General features: G+C 42.6%; 1 protein-coding gene across 1 annotated transcript; it reads right to left on the bottom strand.

Annotated features, from left to right (window-relative positions):
- Window positions 1-968: 968 nt before the first annotated feature.
- Window positions 969-19,513, bottom strand: LOC114586885 (vomeronasal type-2 receptor 26-like). Its single transcript, XM_077920637.1, has 8 exons — window positions 19,367-19,513; window positions 17,704-17,759; window positions 8,538-8,651; window positions 7,502-7,793; window positions 5,349-6,203; window positions 4,958-5,185; window positions 4,199-4,322; window positions 969-1,870 (listed from the first exon to the last, which is right to left on the bottom strand). Exons 1-8 carry the CDS (start codon window positions 19,511-19,513, stop codon window positions 969-971), a joined length of 2,718 nt encoding a protein of 905 aa, XP_077776763.1.
- Between the last annotated feature and the right edge of the window lie 1,007 nt (window positions 19,514-20,520).

Here is a 20,520-nt window from a genome sequence, read left to right as displayed (position 1 = left end):
TATGATAGCCATGTTCAAATATATAAAAGGATGTCACATAGAGGAGGGAGAAAGGTTGTTTTCTGCTGCTCCAGAGAAGCGGACACGGAGCAATGGATCCAAACTACAAGAAAGAAGATTCCACCTAAACATTAGGAAGAACTTCCTGACAGTAAGAGCTGTTCGACAGTGGAATTTGCTGCCAAGGAGTGTGGTGGAGTCTCCGTCTTTGGAGGTCTTTAAGCAGAGGCTTGACAACCATATGTCAGGAGTGCTCTGATGGTGTTTCCTGCTTGGCAGGGGGGGTGGACTCGATGGCCCTTGTGGTCTCTTCCAACTCTATGATTCTATGATTCTATGCAGCTGACATCATTGTACACACTCTCACTGACATATTGGAAAACACAAGAATCTCTACCCCCATCCTAGCACTGTGTTTCGGGGGTGGGGATTGTCCATGCAGCAACCCCTAAATTCAGAAGGATCATAGGGGTCGGTGTTAGAAGAGAATCAGGAAAATATGTGTGAGACCCCAGATCAAGTGTTAGTTAGCTATCCCTATAGTAAACTTTCCCCAAATACTGATGGAACAGATTTAGGAGAGTGTGACCAATGGGGTAAGAAAATCAAAGATGTGGGTAGAAAAGCAAGAAGGTATTACAGGTTCTCAATTCACCTGTCATTCTCGCAATAAATCTGATGCACAAGGATGACCAAGACTATAGCCAAGCTGGAACACAGACTGAAATCAGTCCAGAACACCAGCTTCATCGAGGGCACATGCAATTGTTCCAACGCCATCTTCTTGATCACATTCCCTGAAAGGGGGGTATGTGTGACTGGGTGCCCCACAAAATGTGCTACCTGATGAGATATGCCTCAGAATCCCTAACTGTAAGTAAGTACCATCCCTGTGGAAGAAGAAGCTCTCAGGAGAATCACATGAAGTGCATTCAAGCACACACCATAACAGAAGACACAAACTTTGGTCAAACCATTCTCTTTATTATCTGCTCCTTTTTGTTTAGATCAGGCCTCAACACAATAATGTAGCATTTGAGGAAAAAGACGCAACCCAGTAATCCTGCCCCAGAAGCCAAGATGGAGAAGATCTCCACAGCCACCATGTATTTTCCTTTGGTGCTCAGGTAGGTTGGGAAGAAGGATAACCATACACTGCAAAACAATAACATGCTGAAGGTAATTGACTTAGTTTCCTGGAAACTGCCTGGTAAATTTCTGGCTAGGAAAGCCACAGTAAAACGGACGGTAGCTAAGAAGCCCATGAAGCCCAGCACACAATAAAACATTACATCAGATCCTGCATTGCATTGTACAATGGTTTCACTAACCACTGAATGCGTATCATACTCTGGGAATGGGGGAGAGGTTCCTAGCCAGACAGTACAAAGGGTGACTTGAAGAAGGGAGCATGAAGTAACAATGGAAGCAGCCACCCTTTTCCCCATCCATTTCCTCATTTTGGATCCTGGCTTGGTGGCCTTAAAAGCTAGAATCACAGTGATGGTTTTGGCCAACATGCAAGAAACAGTGACTGAGAAGATGATGCCAAAAGCAGTTTGTTGAAGGAGGCAGGTCACCGTATTGGGTTGACCAATGAATAAAAAAGCACAAAGGAAAGAGAGCAGGAGGGAGACGAGGAGAGCATAGGAAAGGCTCCGGTTATTGGCTTTGACAATGGGTGTCTTATGGTGCTTCATGAAGGTTCCCAGCACCAGAACAGTAATGAATGAAAGGGAGAGAGCAGCAATGGCCAAACCTTTTCCCAAAGGATCTTCATAAGACAAGAATGTTATAGCTTTGGGGAGGCAGAAATCCCTGTTAATATTTGGATAATGGCTCTCTGGACACTGAATGCATCCATCCATGTCTGGAAGAAATGAAGGTGATATTCCTGAACATTTAGCTTCATTTGGTGAAAGTGACACATGCCTTAATTCATCCTCTTCAGATTACTGTAACAAACTCTATGTGGGGCTTTAGTTAGAACAGCTCCACTGACTCCCAGTCTGTTTTCAGGCACAATTCAAAGTGCTGGTTATGACCTATGAAGCCCCAGATGGTTGATGTCCAGGCTATCTAAAAGACCCTTTTCCCTCATGCAAACCGACTAGGCCTTATATCTACTAGCACTTAATTACATTCTAATGTTTGCTTTTCTCTATTTTTAGCTTGTTCTGTTTCATCTGTTTAAGCCACTTTGGTTCCTGGATTGGGGGAAAGGCAGGATATAAATAACTATAACAGGAATTATAATATAAACAAAACTTACACTAATTGTTCCATTCACTTTTGTGCCTGGCCATGCCCATCACTGGCATGTTAAATATAATCGGTTTAATTAACACTGAAGTGGGAATGGCTATGTGTATTAATGAAGGCTTTAACATAGTGCTATATTGAAGCCAAGAATAGCACTCTGAGCTCTGAGTTGATAATTACCGTATTTTTCGTTCCATAGGACGCTCCGTCCCATAGGACGCACCTAGGACGCACTTCCGGTTAGCGCCAGCGCTTAATGGCGGATTTCCCCCGGAGCTCCCGAGGGAGATCTGCTTCACAGGTTCGGGTCCCGCAGCTACGGCGAAGCGGGGACCCTAAAAAATCACAGGCGCAAAGCCTGTGAACTGGAGACTCAGTGGGCACCTTTGTGCCCCCCCCAAGCTGTGAAGGAGCCTTTTTAAAGGCTACGGAACAGCAGCGGGTGTGCGGCGCGGTGCTGAGAGTCGTTTTACCCAGCCTGCGAAGTGAAGCCGCGTCACCATTAGCGGAGAGCGCTGACTTCTTCCTGAGAATTGGAGCTAAAAGAAACTACTATCCGTGAGTAGGATAAAGGTTTAAGGATTAATTGGAAGCTAAATTTAAAGAATTCTGGCACCGAGACGCACTAGGACGCACCTAGTTTTTTGGGGGGGAAATAAAGGGGGGAAATTGCACACCGACCCCTCACGCTCTCCAAGCTTCAGCGAGAGCCTATATTTGCCCCATAGGACGCACACAGATTTCCCCTTCATTTTTGGAGGGGGAAAAGTGCATCCTATAGGGCGAAAAATACGGTAACTTGTTTCTGCTATCTAACATGTAAGTGTTTAACCTAAGATGTTTAAGGTATTGAATCACAAATTGCCATTTTGAAGGGCGCTGCCTTTAGTTCTTTGCTCTCAGGCTCTGTGGAATGATGATGTAAATTAAGCTCTCCAGAAAAACAGCTCTGAGCAAAATGGATGCTATAAGGAGGAAGACTTTAGGTCTGCTTGGATTATTTCATATTTTGTAAGATGCTGAGCCTATGCCTTGGACTGGCATATGTCTTATGAAACTGTTTGGATGTATCGTTTGATGTTTTAAGTCTGTTATGAAGAAAGTTCTGCAAGTAAAGTTTTGAATAATATCGAATGGGTCTGGACAATGCTTCATTCCAAAAGGAACAGTTTTAATGCATCCAGTCGCTTCAAACTCACCCCCATGAAGTTTCTCAAGAGGGAATTTGGCCTTTGGGATGAGAAATAACGTACTTACTCATTTCTAATGCACCATCAAATCTAATGCAAACCTCATTTTTCAGAACCTTGAAACAAAACAAAAAAGGATTTGCTAGCAAATGTAAATGTGCCATTAAACCTAAATGTGTATGTTAATTTTGGCAATGTTATTTGGCCCAAAAAGGTGCACATTAGAATCAAGTAAATACGGTAGTATCCACTCACACCATCCATAATTGCATACATATCCCTTTTAATAATATGTGAAATCTATCATCCACCACAACAACTATGAAGAACTTTGAACTTTATGGTAACTTCTGAATGTCCATGTAAAAAGGTAAAGGTACCCCTGCCCGTACGGGCCAGTCTTGACAGACTCTAGGGTTGTGCGCCCATCTCACTCAAGAGGCCGGGGGCCAGCGCTGTCCGGAGACACTTCCGGGTCATGTGGCCAGTGTGACATCGCTGCTCTGGCAAGCCAGAGCCACACACGGAAACGCTGTTTACCTTCCCACTAGTAAGCGGTCCCTATTTATCTACTTGCACCCGGGAGTGCTTTTGAACTGCTAGGTTGGCAGGCGCTGGGACCAAACAACGGGAGCGCACCCCGCCGCGGGGATTCGAACCACCGACCTTTCGATCGGCAAGCCCTAGGCACTGAGGCTTTTACCCATGTACCTTGGCTTATAAATGATGCACACAACATTTCTTACCCTTCTGGTCTGCAATTTGCCCCTCTGGACAGGGATAGCAATCATAACAGCAAAATGGTTTCCCTTCCTTTTTTGTCTTGTGATAACCTGGAGGGCAGTTGTCATTACACAGTGAAAGAGGTGTCTGTAAACAAATGAAAGAAGAAAATGCTTAGCATATACAGAATACATAAAACTCTGTGGATATAGTCTCTCCCCCCCCCCCCGTTCAGTGCCCTCTAAATGCTAGGCAAACAAGTCACATGCAAGCTACCGTAGGTTCCACCACCTCATTTGGGCCAGACTAGAAGCTTAAATTAAATTAAGCTGATGAAAAAATACATCATATCCAGACCCCGTTCATCAATGGGTTGCTGGTGCTGCTTCGCCCAAACCTGGCAGAGGGAGGACAAACCTTTGACTTAGTGTTTTATGCTAGGTTCCCAGGTGACCTGACAAAGCTGAAGGAGCTTAGGATACAGCCAAGTCCCCGCTCTCTTGTGCTCCCACCACCCCCACAGACCCCTATTTGGGGTTTAATCTAGCCTTATTCTGACAGGTTTAGCTCAGCCAGTTTAGCCATGGCTGAGCTGGAATCAGCAACTTATTTATCCTCAGCTGAGCCAATGTTCACTGATTAATGCAGATTGAGCCTGGCTGAACAGGAAATCATCGGGTTGAGCTAGAGAGACACTGCACCCAAAGATGCTCATCCCAGAGGATCTTGCCATAGGATTCCCCAATGAATACAGTGTGGCTTGAAAGGCACATAGGTCCTACCTGATTAAATGTTCTGGGCCATATGATTAAATCCTCAGAAATGGAGAACAGTTTATCTGGGGGTGCCTGAGGGTCTATGATCCCAACTTTTGCTCTAAGAAAGGATTGGTTTGGGAATGTGATCCAGTTGATAATATCAAATCCACATACTAATTCCCCGTTTTGGTCAAATGCAACTTTCCCCCCAGCACTGCTATTAAATGTGGCACTTCTTAGAAAGTGGGGAAGCTAAAAAGAAAGGGAAGAGAAGACAATTTACATCATTAGATGATAATTGTTTACATTAGAGAGTTCCTTGATGAAACGGGTTTCATGTCCAAGTTTCATCTGCAGAGGACTATACCACACAAGCTGAAATCTCAGGTTTTTGTCTCCCAGTGAGTAGCATTACCTGCCATGTCTTCTGAGTCAGGTCCTTCCATCTGTCTCCCTTCACTGCTGTTCTGCCATTTGCAATGGATGAGTGCATGGCATGTAGTGCATGTGCCACAGCATAGATGGCATTGTAGATGCTGTAGCTGTGGGCAGTCATGCTCATTTCAAAAAGAGACCCAGGAAGAGTCTCCAGTTTCTCTTCTCCAGTGCAAGTATTTTCATCCCTCTCTGCTTCCCTGGAGCTAGGGAGTGAGCAAGCAAACACCTGTTGCCAGAAGTCCCTCAGAAAACCATCCTCTTTTTCTAGTGTTGGGTTCCTCATTTGCAGGAATTCACGGAATCCTGCCACCTCCTTTGAGGAGACAGCAAGGGATACAGAGCCATGGATAAAATGAAGGTCCCAGTCTCTTTGAACTGGAGAAGATGTGAAATCCACATCTGCTGTTAAGATCCAGATCTTTGACTTCACTGGAACATCTTCAAATTGCAAGAGTTGGAACAGAATTCTTAAATTCATCATTGCCTGAAAGCCACCATGAAAGATCACTGTATTGACTGTACTTTCCATGGCAACATTTATAACCCCAAATGCCTTCTTCATCATTTCAGAGAGTTGATTAGAAAAACCTACATCTGGTAAGTTTTTGATGAACTCAAAGCAAATGCCATTCTGAGTTAGGATGGGGAGCATATTCTGTACAAATATCGTGGAACTGTCCACATTGTGGTAAATCATCCCAACCCATGTCCACCTGAAATGCAACAGTAACTGAATCATTCCAACATATTGATGAGCCTCATTTGGGAACATCCAGTGGTAGAAATTGTTTTCAGTTCTGTTATTCATCTCTGGAGCGGATGCGTAGGTGAACTAAATAAAAGAAAGCAAAACAGGAGTAGGTAGGAGATGCTGGATTTAACCTGTGACCTTCGATATGCAAGGCAGATGCTCTATGACTGAACTATGAACCTTTAATGCATGTAGCATATAAGAGCCTGATGCTTATTCTAAAGCATAAAATTGCATACCATACAGAGTATTCGTGAATTAGAAGGATTCCTAAGCCACCACTAGTATCTGGACCTGTGAGTAGAAAAGTCTATCAATTGACAGGAAGGCTAGAAACAATGCATGTCTTTTCAAGTGAGTAGGGTTTGAAATATGAACCCCAAACTTCTACTTTGGAATAAAAGTTGAGGAATGAAGCCAAAACTGGAGAGCAAATTAGGACTGAAGAAGAAACCACGAGGCAGGATCAAACAGCATCCAAATGATAAAGGAAAGCTCTAATACAGAGGTCAGCAAACTTTTTCAGCAGGGGGCCGGTCCACTGTCCCTCAGACCTTGTGGGGGGCTGGACTATATTTTGAAGAAAAATAATAATGAACGAATTCCTATGCCCCACAAATAACCCAGAGATACATTTTAAATAAAAGGACACATTCTACTCATGTAAAAACACGCTGATTCCTGGACCGTTTGTGGGCCAGATTTAGAAGGCGATTGGGCCGGATCTGGCCCCCGGGCCTTAGTTTGCCTACCCCTGCTCTAATAGCCACAAACTGGTTTTCTAGTCTGTCTTTTTGAGATGATTCAGTTGATGTTCTGAGAGAACTGGCTGATAAAGCAGATGTTGCAAACTTCAGCTCTTCAACTTCCTTGCAGGGGAACTGCACACAAACATCAGTCTGTCTGGGTTTTAGCAGCTGGATTTTCTTCTCTCAATGCCCACACCAAAGCTAGTGTCCAGACTTTTCTTTTGCAAATAAGCAACTAAGGTTCTTTGCAGTTACACTTTCCCCGAAGGAGAACAATTGAAAGCACTGGACCTAGATTTGTCATGTGAACTGTTTACAATGGGTCTTCTTTGACTAAACTGTAATGGTGTACAACCTTATTTTGCTGCTGGCTGAGGAAGCCCAATCTATTGTATTGTCCCATTTTTTAAATTGCTGGCAGATTTTGAAGTCCAGCAAAATGTAGGCTGTTCACCATAGCGTTCAGGGATGGTTTTGCCATTTCATATCAGAGACTATAAATAGGAGAAAGAAATCATATCCAAACATTAAGCAGCATGCATGGTGTTACCTTTAATTTCAGTCAGATTACTTTCTGCTTCTGAATGCAAAACCTTCATCTTATAAATAATTCCTATGAACAAAATTTACCTGTGGAATCTTGTAGGTGCCCAGTATGGCTGCAATGTGCCCAACTATGTTGGAACTGGGTCCCCCAATGACTGCTACCAGATGGTTCTGAACATCACATTTGTAATTAGGGATGAATTGATTGTGTGTGGAGAGAACTTTCAACGTTGCCTGGCATGTGATCAGTGGATGGAAATAATTGTTATATACGTCAAAACCAAGAGTGATATTGGGTAGGATTTTGGAGTTGTTGTCGATCTCCTTCACTGCAAATACCAGGGCCAAGATGTGCTGGTAATTCTGCGCCAGTAATCTGCAATTAGAGTAACCTGTGCCATCAAGAGTGCAGCAACTGCAAGAGATATTTGCTACATTTCTGTTCAATATGTTGTGATGGAAAGCTCAGCTGGACCAGAGTCTGGTGATGCAGTGCAGTGGGATTCCAAAAGGGGACTGGAGTCTCTTCCTGAATGACTGCAGATTAACGCTAGCTGGAGTCAGCAATTGGGGAGGGAAAAGGGAGAGTTGAGAGTCATGCTCTTGGTGTTAAGCCTCTGAGCTTAGATCAAAAGACAGTGATGGGTGTATTTTAAGTGTTTCAGGCAAGAGAAAACTTGGAAGCTGAATTGGGGAAGGGAGAAGTAGTGGTGTGAAGACACATTCTACTTGGATCTCATTTCAGTCAGAAGGGGGGTGATCTTCTGAAAGGGAAGAATTCAATAAAGCGAGATGAGCGCCTCAACCCCAGAGTCGTCCGCGACTGGACCTAAAGGTCAGGGGTCCCTTTACCTTTACCTTTACCTATGCAATATAATTTAGTTATTCATACTTTTTATTTATTTTTAAAATTGCTGAGGTTTTGTATATTATTTATGAGTGTTTTGTGTTAATTTATGTTCACTGCGTAGAGCTTTATTTCATTAAGCAATTTATTATCCTGACATATAAAAATATATCAATAAATAACCCAACCCTATTGAAGCAAACATCAGTCTACACCACCTGGAAATATTAGTCAGGCAGAAGTATGGCATGGTGAACATTCTCAGCTTCTTACATGAACTCCCCAATCAGCTCCTGATATGGATGCCCTTGGAATTTGATCGGGTCATACAAGATGAAGGTCTGAGAAATTATACCAGCAACTGTCAGCTCTCCTGACTGATAATATCTGTGAAGAATAGGAACAGGCTTACTCACTGTACATTTAGCAGCAGGAATCCTGCTCACTGTTTTAGGCAGGAGCAGTAATCCGAACACTAGAAATAACAACATACTGTACAGCAGCATTATTTCTTGAAATCTTCACCTGTTCCACATTATCCCCCAAATGTCCTTGAGTACAAAACAGGTTAACTTGAATGACCAAACATTCAGTGTGATTTTGCATGATTAGAACTGAGATGAACTGACAGTCATCAGATTTATATTGTGTTGTGTCTAGAATCAAGTCTCAACTTTGAATAGATCTGGATGTGCTAATGACATCCTTCTGTCTTGATCACCATTCTACCAGGACCCCTCTGGGACACGAGTAAGAAGTCAAATCAATTATGGTTCATTTGGAATAATTACAGAGAAGATAACTGCAGGTGAAGAGTCAGGCACTGGAGGCAACGTAGCAGGAAACAATATGTTGACCACATGTCTGTAGAAAGTGCCACCGATTCACTGCAGTGGAATAGCAAGAGACACAAAAGTTTGTAGTGGGCCATAAACAATGCTGGGGGGAAAGATGCAAGATAAAATACCAGAAAAGATGTGGCAGGTTGAAATAGCCTGGTGTTGAAATTGTGTAGTATTTTGCACAAGGTACAAACTGCTGGGGCTGTGCACAGGATTCAGCCACAGCCTGAACCACAAACTAAACCATGCCAATTTGTGTGGAATCTGGCTTTGACTAAGTCAATTGGAGACCACCCCAGATCAACACTGTTTGGTGAACAACCACCTCCTGGAGTGATCTGGAACTGTCAGAGGTGGGGCATCAGGCAGGAAGCAGAGGCAGGCAGTACCAGGATGTTCCCTCTCAGGAAAGACCCAGGGGAAACACGCCCCAGCAGGAATCTCCTGCTCACAAACTGAAGAGTGGCTGATACAATTATGCCAGGAGCTCCTTTGCAAGTAGCCTCCACCCAGTGAAGGTTCTTACAAAGCAGCACCCTGCAGGATTGGACCATTTGCTCAGAAGTTCTTTTCAGCTCCTTCACAAGCCTTCAGTATTACTTATTTTGGGCTCTATTGATGCCAGACTTCCATCATCAATAGGACCAGGACCATGAATGATGCTAGAATGGCTGGAGCGTTCTTCAGCTCTGAAGTCCATTGCATCCTATGACCCCAAGTCACCTTCCCAGAAGCCATAGGATTGCATTCCAAGTTGCAATATATTGGTACCAAAATAGAGAAGATCTTGAATATAAATAAAATCAGATAAATACATACATGAACCATTCACAGCAATTCTATTCAGTCAAAACCCATAATGCTTTTCATGCATGACCCCATAAAATAAGCGCAGGGGTGGCCTAAGGTATTTTGCTTTAAAAAAATGGAAAACTGCTATATCTTCCTTTTGGCTAAACAGTACAACAATAACACATTAAATGAGCAAGAATGTTCTGAGTTCCTATTTTTCTCACTTCACTTTTTAGTATCAATGGTTGGTTGAATTCACACTACTAGAGTACTCAATATGAATTTCCTATCACCCAGATTAGAAAACTGATCTATCAAAATTTAAGGAGGTTATCTGTTTCCAGAAAATCTAAAAAAAACCACCCATATACAAGAGGGATGTATCAGCCATCTTGGGGAAGCCCAAGAATTGCATCATCATCATCATCAAAAAGTAAGACCAATGTAGGAGAACAAACTAAAGCAGCCCAGCGATTATGAATGCAGACTTATTGACTGACTGATTTGTTAACTTCCCCTTACTGCAAGGTATTTTATTAATAAGTAAAACAAAACAATGGCAACCAAAAAGCAATAAAAATGTACAAAAACAATTACAGTTTCTTGTGTTGTTGGTTGTTGTTGGTTTTTTTTTAAAATAGTTCCATACACAAAAACAATTAAAGCAGTTAAATAACGTTTACAGGTACAGATACAGACTGGAATAAGGATATCCACTTAAAAAGCTAATTGGAAGAGGAAGGTCTGTAGTTAAGGACCCAAAAGACAGTAGATATGGTGCCTGTCTAATATTTAATGGCAGCAAACTCCAAAGGGCAGGTATCACCACACTATTACAACTGGTGATAATAAATTATCTTCAAGAGGTCCTCTCCTGCTACACCTTCCTGTATGGATGTTTTGGCCACACCTTGTACCCACCTGTCCATACACCCGGAGCTTTAATAAGCCAACAGTTCACAGTGGGCTTTCCATTCCCTGGACTCAAGCTTAACAAGACTACACTTGATCTTAGCCAAAAGGCCGAGAACCGAGACTAGGGGGGCCACCAGGGGCACATTGGAAGATGGCCAACAATACCATCTCTCCGGCTCACACGAGGTAATTAAGAGGCTGATATGGGAGTATGCAGCCTCTTTGTTGCCCCAAGGACATGGGGAACACTGCCTTGCCTGCTGTGGCCACAAATCACCCCCGGATTCGAAAGAAGGGGGTGAGGGCACTAGGCACAAAGCCCTTGGGTGGGTCCGGCTCTCCCGGACACTGTCTCTGATCGTGCACTGGCTGCAGCAGCTTGAAATAAACAATTAGAAAAGAAGCAAATGCACGCATTTCAAGTGAAGAACGGGAGGGAAGACTGCTAATTGAAGTGACCTCTGGGAAAGTAGAGCGACGGGTTGGATTTAGCGGATTATATCATGAAGAAGCTCCTTCATGGATCACTGCCTTGCCGTGGCGAAGGGGCTTGAATAACTCAGAGAAGCTATGAGCTATGCCGTGCAGGACCACCCAAGATGGACAGGTCATAGTGGAGAGTTTTGACCAAACGTGATCCACCTGGAGCAGGAACTGGCAAGCCACTCCAGTATCCCTGCCAAGAAAACTCCATGGACAAAGACAACAGGCATATAAAAGTTATGACGCTGGAAGATGAGCCCCTCAGGTCGGAAGGTGTCCAACATGCTACTGGGGAAGAGCGGAGGACAAGTACAAGTAGATCCAGAGCTGATGAAGTGGCTGGGCCAAAGCCGAAAGGACGCTCAGTTGCGGATATGCATGGAAGTGAAAGGAAAGTCCAATGCTGTAAAGAAAAATATTGCATAGGAACCTGGAATGTAAGAACCATGAACCTGGGTAAGTTGGAGGTGGTCAAAAATGAGATGGCAAGAATAAATATTGACATCCTGGGCATCAGTGAACTAAAATGGACGGGAATGGGCGAATTCAGTTCGGATGACTATCATATCTACTACTGTGGGCAAGAAACCCGTAAAAGAAATGGAGTGGCCCTCATAGTCAACAAAAGAGTGGTGAAAGCTGTACTGGGATGCAATCTCAAAAATGATAGAATGATCTCGATACGAATCCAAGGCAGACCTTTTAACATCACAGTAATCCAAGTTTATGCACCAACTACTGGTGCTGAAGAAACTGAAATCGACCAATTCTATGAAGACTTACAAGACCTTATAGAAGTGACACCAAAGAAGGATGTTCTGCTCATAATAGGGGATTGGAATGCTAAAGTAGGGAGTCAAGAGATAAAAGGAACAACTGGCAAGTTTGGCCTTGGAGTTCAAAACGAAGCAGGGCAAAGGCTAATAGAGTTCTGTCAAGAGAACAAGCTGGTCATCACAAACACTCTTTTCCAACAACACAAGAGACGACTCTACACATGGACATCACCAGATGGGCAGCATCAAAATCAGATTGATTATATTCTCTGCAGCCAAAGATGGAGAAGCTCTATACAGTCAGCAAAAACAAGACCTGGAGCTGACTGTGGCTCAGATCATCAACTTCTTATAGCAAAATTCAAGCTTAAACTGAAGAAAGTAGGAAAAACCACTGGGCCGGTAAGATACAATCTAAGTCAAATCCCTTATGAATACACAGTGGAAGTGAGGAACAGGTTTAAGGATTTAGATTTGGTGGACAGAGTGCCTGAAGAACTATGGATGGAGGCTCGTAACATTATACAAGAGGCAGCAACTAAAACCATCCCAATGAAAAGGAAATGCAAGAAAGCAAAGTGGCTGTCCAACGAGGCGTTACAAATAGCGGGGGAGAGAAGGCAAGCAAAATGCGAGGGAGATAGTGAAAGATACAGGAAATTGAATGCAGATTTCCAAAAAATAGCAAGGAGAGACAAGAAGGCCTTCTTAAACGAGCAATGCAAAGAAATAGAGGAAAACAATAGAATGGGAAAAACCAGAGATCTGTTCAAGAAAATTGGAGATATGAAAGGAACATTTTGTACAAAGATTTCCATAATAAAAGACAAAAGTGGAAAGGACCTAACAGAAGCAGAAGACATCAAGAAGAGGTGGCAAGAATACACAGAGGAACTATACCAGAAAGAAATTGATGTCTCGTATACCCCAGGTAGTGTGGTTGCTGACCTTGAGCCAGACATCCTGGAAAGTGAAGTCAAATGGGCCTTAGAAAGCATCGCTAATAACAAGGCCAGTGGAAGTGATGATATTCCAGCTGAATTATTTAAAATTTTAAAAGATGATGCTGTTAAGGTGCTACATTCAATATGCCAGCAAATTTGGAAAACTCAGCAGTGGCCAGAGGATTGGAGAAGATCAGTCTACATCCCAATCCCAAAGAAAGGCAGTGCTAAAGAATGCTCCAACTACCGGCACAATTGCACTCATTTCACACGCTAGCAAGGTTATGCTTAAAATTCTACAAGGAAGGCTCAAGCAGTATGTGGACCGAGAACTCCCAGAAGTGCAAGCTGGATTTAGAAGAGGCAGAGGAACCAGAGACCAAATTGCAAACATGCGCTGGATTATGGAGAAAGCTAGAGAGTTCCAGAAAGACATCTACTTCTGCTTCATTGACTATGCAAAAGCCTTTGACTGTGTCGACCACAGCAAACTATGGCAAGTTCCTAAAGAAATGGGAGTGCCTGATCACCTCATCTGTCTCCTGAGAAATCTCTATGTGGGACAAGAAGCTACAGTTAGAACTGGATATGGAACAACTGATTGGTTCAAAATTGGGAAAGGAGTACGACAAGGCTGTATATTGTCCCCCTGCTTATTTAACTTATATGCAGAATTCATCATGCGAAAGGCTGGGCTGGATGAATCCCAAGCCGGAATTAAGATCGCCGGAAGAAATATCAACAACCTCAGATATGCAGATGACACAACCTTGATGGCAGAAAGTGAGGAGGAATTAAAGAACCTTTTAATGAGGGTGAAAGAGGAGAGCGCAAAATATGGTCTGAAGCTCAACATCAAAAAAACGAAGATCATGGCCACTGGTCCCATCACCTCCTGGCAAATAGAAGGGGAAGAAATGGAGGCAGTGAGAGATTTTATTTTCTTGGGCTCCATGATCACTGCAGATGGTGACAGCAGTCACGAAATTAAAAGACGCCTGCTCCTTGGGAGAAAGGCGATGGCAAATCTAGACAACATCTTAAAAAGTAGAGACATCACCTTACCAACAAAGGTCCGTATAGTTAAAGCCATGGTTTTCCCAGTAGTGATGTATGGAAGTGAGAGCTGGACCATAAAGAAGGCTGATCGCCGAAGAATTGATGCTTTTGAATTCTGGTGCTGGAGGAGACTCTTGAGAGTCCCATGGACTGCAAGAAGATCAAACACATCCATTCTTAAGGAAATCAGACCTGAGTGCTCACTGGAAGGACAGATCGTGAAGTTGAGGCTCCAATACTTTGGCCACCTCATGAGAAGAGAAGACTCCCTGGAAAAGACCCTGATGTTGGGAAAGATGGAGGGCACTAGGAGAAGGGGACGACAGAGGATGAGATGGTTGGATAGTGTTCTCGAAGCTACAAACATGAGCCTGACCAAACTGCGGGAGGCAGTGGAAGACAGGAGTGCCTGGCGTGCTCTGGTCCATGGGGTCACGAAGAGTCGGACACGACTAAACGACTAAACAACAACAATCATGAAGAAGATCCATCAAAGAAGATACATCAAAGGTTCAGTATGTCGGAGCGGGACTGGATGGGGGGGGCTTTTTTTTCTTTTCTTCTATGTGATTAACCAATAACCCCTCCCCAAGAAAGAACCGTCGCATAACTGACCTAAGCAGGATGATTAAAAACTGTGTGGAATTGATTTATTACCAAAAGCTTGGTTTATGGAGATTGAGAAAAGAACAAGGGTTTTTGATGACCCAGCAATAAAAAGGGAGTCGCCATCCTGGCAGAACCTCCTCAGAGGACTGAGAAAGGGAGTGACAGACCTGGGAAAATTTAACTAGTAGACGGCAAGAGTGTTTTTCTTTATGGAAGCGATGAAATACGGTAGCCGTCTGAATACGACCCTTGGACGAACGGAAAAACCCACACAGGATTACAAATTTGTTTCAACCCACTTGTGGAGACTGTCAGAGGTCACAAAGACAAAGAGAAAGGAAAAATATATGAAAATAACAAGATGAGATGTGGAAAACAGCAAAAAAGGATTGGATAGAATTGTGAACATTATTTGGACAGATTTGTGGACATTAAAGCAGCAGCAACAAGAGGATTGGATCCCTTTTGGAACTTGAAATATGGGTACCCCCAACAAAAAATTTAAAATTCGGCTTTGTAATTTGGAATTTATGTGATTTGATTGGTCTGTTAATAAAAAATATTTTTTTTAAAAAAAGCTTAACAAGACTAGGAGCAGTTCATTCCCCCCCCCCCCAAAAAAAATATAGTCCGGCCCACCACAAGGTCTGAGGAACAGTGGACCAGTCCCCTGTTGAAAAAGTTTGCTGACCCCTGGGTCACTGGTGGAACTAGCCTAGTCTCCTAAATCAGGTATGTCCAACGTGTCAATCACAATCGACCGGTCAATCATGGGATTGACTTTGGTCAATCAAGAGAGAGAGAGAGAGAGAGAGAAGCCCAGTGTGCTCCGATTGGCTCCTGAGAGAGAGAAAGGACTGGTTTATGGAGAGGGACAGAGAGTTTACAACAGGCTTCCTCAACCTCAGCCCTCCAGATGTTTTTGGCCTACAACTCCCATGATCCCTAGCTAGCAGGACCAGTGGTCAGGGATGATGGGAATTGTAGTCTCAAAATATCTGGAGGGCTGAGGTTGAGGAAGCCTGGTTTATAAACTAATATAAAAATATAGTTTGACTTTTCTCACTTGTTTAGTTACTTGTCCATCTAGTAAGTATTTGGATCTGCCATGATGATATCCAGCCATAACTACTGTACCTGTGAAATTAAGATTTATTATTTGTTTGTTTGTTTATTTCATAAACTTAAATCAGGCTTCCTCAAACTCAGGCCTCCAGATGTTTTTCGCCAACAACTCCCATGATCCCTAGCTAACAGGACCAGTGGTTGAATTGACTCCCAGTTCATTGTTCCTTGATGGGCCAATATTGCACACTTCATTCGTGATTTTGCATTGGTACAAATCGGGTTGCTAATCTCAAAACATGAAAGGACTCAGTGAAGGAGGTCACCCCAGAAAAGAAAAGAAATAGAAATATTTACCCTGTCTTTCATATAAAGCCACCAGTGTCCTCTGAGTAGTTGCAAATATGAACCGAATCAGCGATATCGCCCTCAGGTTTTGGCCCTCAGCTTCTTTACTTTTATTATAAAACTGACCTGCAAAGTCTTCCTAATAAAATCCTAGAAGCCTCCGTTGCTTATATGTTAATCTGAAACAATGATTTGTTTTGAACTGCGCAGTGGGAACTTAGGAGCAAGCATAGAGTGAGGAATCATTTAGGTTACACATCACAGAGATAACTGTACAGTGGTACCTCTGGTTAAGTACAGTTCAAGAAGGACACTGACAAACTAGAACGTGTCCAGAGGAGGGCAACCAAAATGGTCAAAGGCCTGGAAACGATGCCTTACGAGGAACGGCTAAGGGAGCTGGGCATGTTTAGCCTGGAGAAGAGGAGGTTAAGGGGTGATATGATAGCCATGTTCAAATATATAAAAGGATGTCACATAGAGGAGGGAGAAAGGTTGTTTTCTGCTGCTCCAGAGAAGCGGACACGGAGCAATGGATCCAAACTACAAGAAAGAAGATTCCACCTAAACATTAGGAAGAACTTCCTGACAGTAAGAGCTGTTCGACAGTGGAATTTGCTGCCAAGGAGTGTGGTGGAGTCTCCTTCTTTGGAGGTCTTTAAGCAGAGGCTTGACAACCATATGTCAGGAGTGCTCTGATGGTGTTTCCTGCTTGGCAGGGGGTTGGACTCGATGGCCCTTGTGGTCTCTTCCAACTCTACGATTCTATGATTCTAAGTACTTAATTCATTCCGGAGGTCTATTCTTAACCTGAAACTGTTCTTAACCTGAAGCACCACTTTAGCTAATGGGGCCTCCCGCTACCGCCAGAGCACAATTTCTGTTCTCATCCTGAAGCAAAGTTCTTAACCTGAAGCACTATTTCTGGGTTAGCGGAGTCTGTAACCTGAAGCGTATGTAAACTGAAGCGTATGTAACCTGAGGTACCACTGTAATTCACTATAAAGTCAGTGGAGAAGAGGAGGCAAATTGTACCATTGCCAATTCTAGTACAAACAATGAATTGTGGCAGACTAATTCCATCATCGAGGTTGCTATAGGCCATCCTCAACTCACTGCTCAGTTGCTGTCCCACTAGGGCTGAGTGACATTTCCACAAGTATTTTTGCATCAGCCGGCCTGCTATGGATGATGCCATCCACCGCACAAATATTTTGCTATACTGATTATTTCCTCTGTAATTATCCAAATTACTATGTTTGATTCAGCTGGCCAAAGCTCTGTGGCTTTCCAGAAGACAACAGGCAACCCCCCTCGAAAAAACAACTCATATTGATATGATTTTATAACCACACTGTGCCATTGCCAGATACAGTTAGGGACTTGAGACAGGCAGAAATTGAATGCAGATAGTTCCACCTTTGAGTTGTGTAGGTCAGGTTCCCAACTGCTTTGTTCACCTGCTAAATATTAAATATAAGCTGGACATAGGTCAAATGATATATCTTTTCAGAGCAGGCAGCCATCTAAGTCATCTTGTTCAAACTAGGCTTGCAAGGTTAACCATGCTGTAGAGTGTGTGGAGGAAATTACATCTGGCTCTCACTCCATCAGGAAGATGAGCATTGTGATGTTACTGTTGCTATTGCTACCTCGTATGACCTGCAAAGTATTAGATTATCAATGCAAAGGAAATAATCCTGGGCACATTTCACAGGAATGGTATCAGCCAAGCAAAATAATCATTGGCGGAATAATGTCTCATCTCATCTTCCTTTTATCTGAACTTTCTTTCCAGATGCACCCTTCAGAGGAAGAGATTAATGCCCATCTGTAAGAAATTATTTTTCCCATGCACCCTTGAAGAGAGGTTGGCTTTTATTTTGGCTTTTATTTACGTTTTTATGTCTATGAATGATTAATTACGTAGTAAATATGGAATTGCTTGTGACGGTGATTTCTGACTCATCCTTTACTCTAAAGATCCAAGGCAGGTTGCAAGAATTATTATTTTTAAAAAAATATATTAAACAGAGATTAAAATAATTTACAGTCACAAGAATCTCTATTTCAGTTGTCAAAGGTCAGGGTAAATAGGTGTGTCTTAAAATTTTGATTCAGATAAAATAGAAAGGTATTAATAAATGCATTTGTTGTTGGTACCTGACATTTTTTTCATTCAAAATTTATATACTGTTTGATTTTAATAAAATATAGAAAACAAACATTAAAATTTTATTTAAAATCACTTAAAACAGATATTTAAAAACATTCAAAGCTAAGTAAAGTAAACAATAAGCTAAAAAAGTTTTAAAGAAATGTACCTTTTGGATTAGGATTTCCAAAACCACCAACCAACGAACCAAAAATGTTCTAAGAACGCAATAGAATGAATAAAGGTGCCCTTTATCAGATTTGAAGCAAGAACTGTCAATGAACAGACACCACCTTCTCACTGTCTTCCAAACTTCACAGGATATTTTCAGGGGGAAGGGAGTAGATGTTGGAGATTGCGAAACTGTGTGCTTATAGATTTCATGTATTTTGCTACTGTCTCCAAATTAAGTTTCTTTCAAATTAATGAAGTACACAACAATAAAGGGCATTAATAACAGGACCTTTGAGTCATTAAATTTCTAAAAGACAATTTCACTCTACTCCGGTTGTGTCATATAAGCTAAATCATGTATGGGATGGCTATGATACCTATTCATTTATTTGCTTCCAGATTTGTTTCATTTGTTTTTAAAATTGTGGCTTCTTCAGGAAGATCTGTTGAAATAAAGTAAAAACAGAGGGGAAATGTTTCAGCAGACTCGTGTTTCTTGTACATATTTTTTAAAAAGTTGCCCATGCATTTTGCAACTACTGGCACAGAACTTTTCAGAATGAAATTTCATCAGGAAGTTTGAGGTTTTCTACAGTTGTAAGAATGGACTTGTATATCATTGCCCCCCCCCCCAATTTTTCTGCTGGACCAGCTCTGGTGAAGAGTGTTGGTTTCTTTGCTTCTTCAAACTTTTCAGTAACAAAAATCTATGATGAAAATGAAAATACTCTCTGGGTTGAGAATGTTGAATTGTAGGAGGGCGTTGCCTCAACCATTTGTGGTATGTGTCACACAACCCACCCCCCCAACAAAAATGGTTCCATTTGGGCAATCTGGCTCCTGGACCAAAGCAATTTGCCAGCTCTCATGAACAGGTAAACACTTTGTATCGATGGCAAGAGAATGTATCATTTGGGAAACTATATTTGATGGATCTCACCTTCATGTATCTGCAGCTCAGCACCGGCGAGTTAGAGTTGAACACTACATGGATAACATGTTGATTTCTCCCTTTCATGATGAGCATGTGTTTCTCTATTTTGCAGGATGGTCCCAAAGTTTTATCAGCACATCCTGGCCTTGGCATTCGCCATAAAAGAGATCAATGAGTTTCCCTTGCACAACACCACTATTGGGTTGCACATTGATGATAGCTACTACAATGCAAGGATGACCTACCGTACCACTCTGGAACTGCTCTTCAAATCACCCCATTTTCTCCCAAATTACAAATGTGGCAGCAGAACACACCTAATGGGAGTCATTGGTGGACTTCGGTCTGATACCTCCTCACAGATGGCAGATGTCTTGGGACGTTACAAGATTCCACAGGTGAGGAGTTCATGGGGAAGTATTTTCAAAATGATGAATATTTTATTTTTAGATTTATATTCCATTTTTTGCACAGGCCGTGCAATGGTTTATAATAAAACTAGTAAATAAAGGGGCAGATGGGGATTGTCAACCTGGGAAGGTAGCCCATATTCAAAACAAACAAATAAACAAACAAAAACATCTTGCTCTGCTTTCCTTTGGACCACAACAGCATGGCCAAGAGGGGGGACTTGTCATCTAGGCAGCCCAGGCCCTCCATATACACTGCCCAGGCTTGCACCCTGGGGAGGTCACTTTGGTGTTGCTAACACAGTGGTTTGGCTTCAACTCCTTGTCTCTCAAGGAAGATGGATGCCAACAAGTAAACCAGAATCTATCAGAAGCACAATCCGTAAACAACAATCACTAATAACAAAACTCTCCTACAGATGCCCTCAGAAAATGTGTGTTGTGAGTAAGAGGATGGATTGAGGTCAATAAATACATGAAATCATGGAAGATGGGGAAGGTGGTAGGGTAGTTAAACTGATCATGGAGCTGGAGGACAGTCTTATTAGATTAGCCTGCCTGCCTCACCTTGGAGGTAACATGGCAAGAAGTCTGATTCTGAATGCCCAGGTGGTATTCCACCCCCCCCCCCCAAGAACTCTCTAGCTCTCTTGGCTGCTTGCCACTCTCCTTCATGCTTTCATAATTTCCTGAGTAGATTATTGCAATAAAATCTGTTTGGGACTGCTATTGAAGAAATATACAGAACTC

The sequence above is a fragment of the Podarcis muralis genome, chromosome 16, assembly GCF_964188315.1.
Source record: "Podarcis muralis chromosome 16, rPodMur119.hap1.1, whole genome shotgun sequence".
Taxonomy (NCBI): Eukaryota; Metazoa; Chordata; class Lepidosauria; order Squamata; family Lacertidae; genus Podarcis; species Podarcis muralis.
The sequence above is the reverse complement of the archived record's forward strand: the minus strand, read 5'-3'. Positions and strand labels throughout refer to the sequence as shown.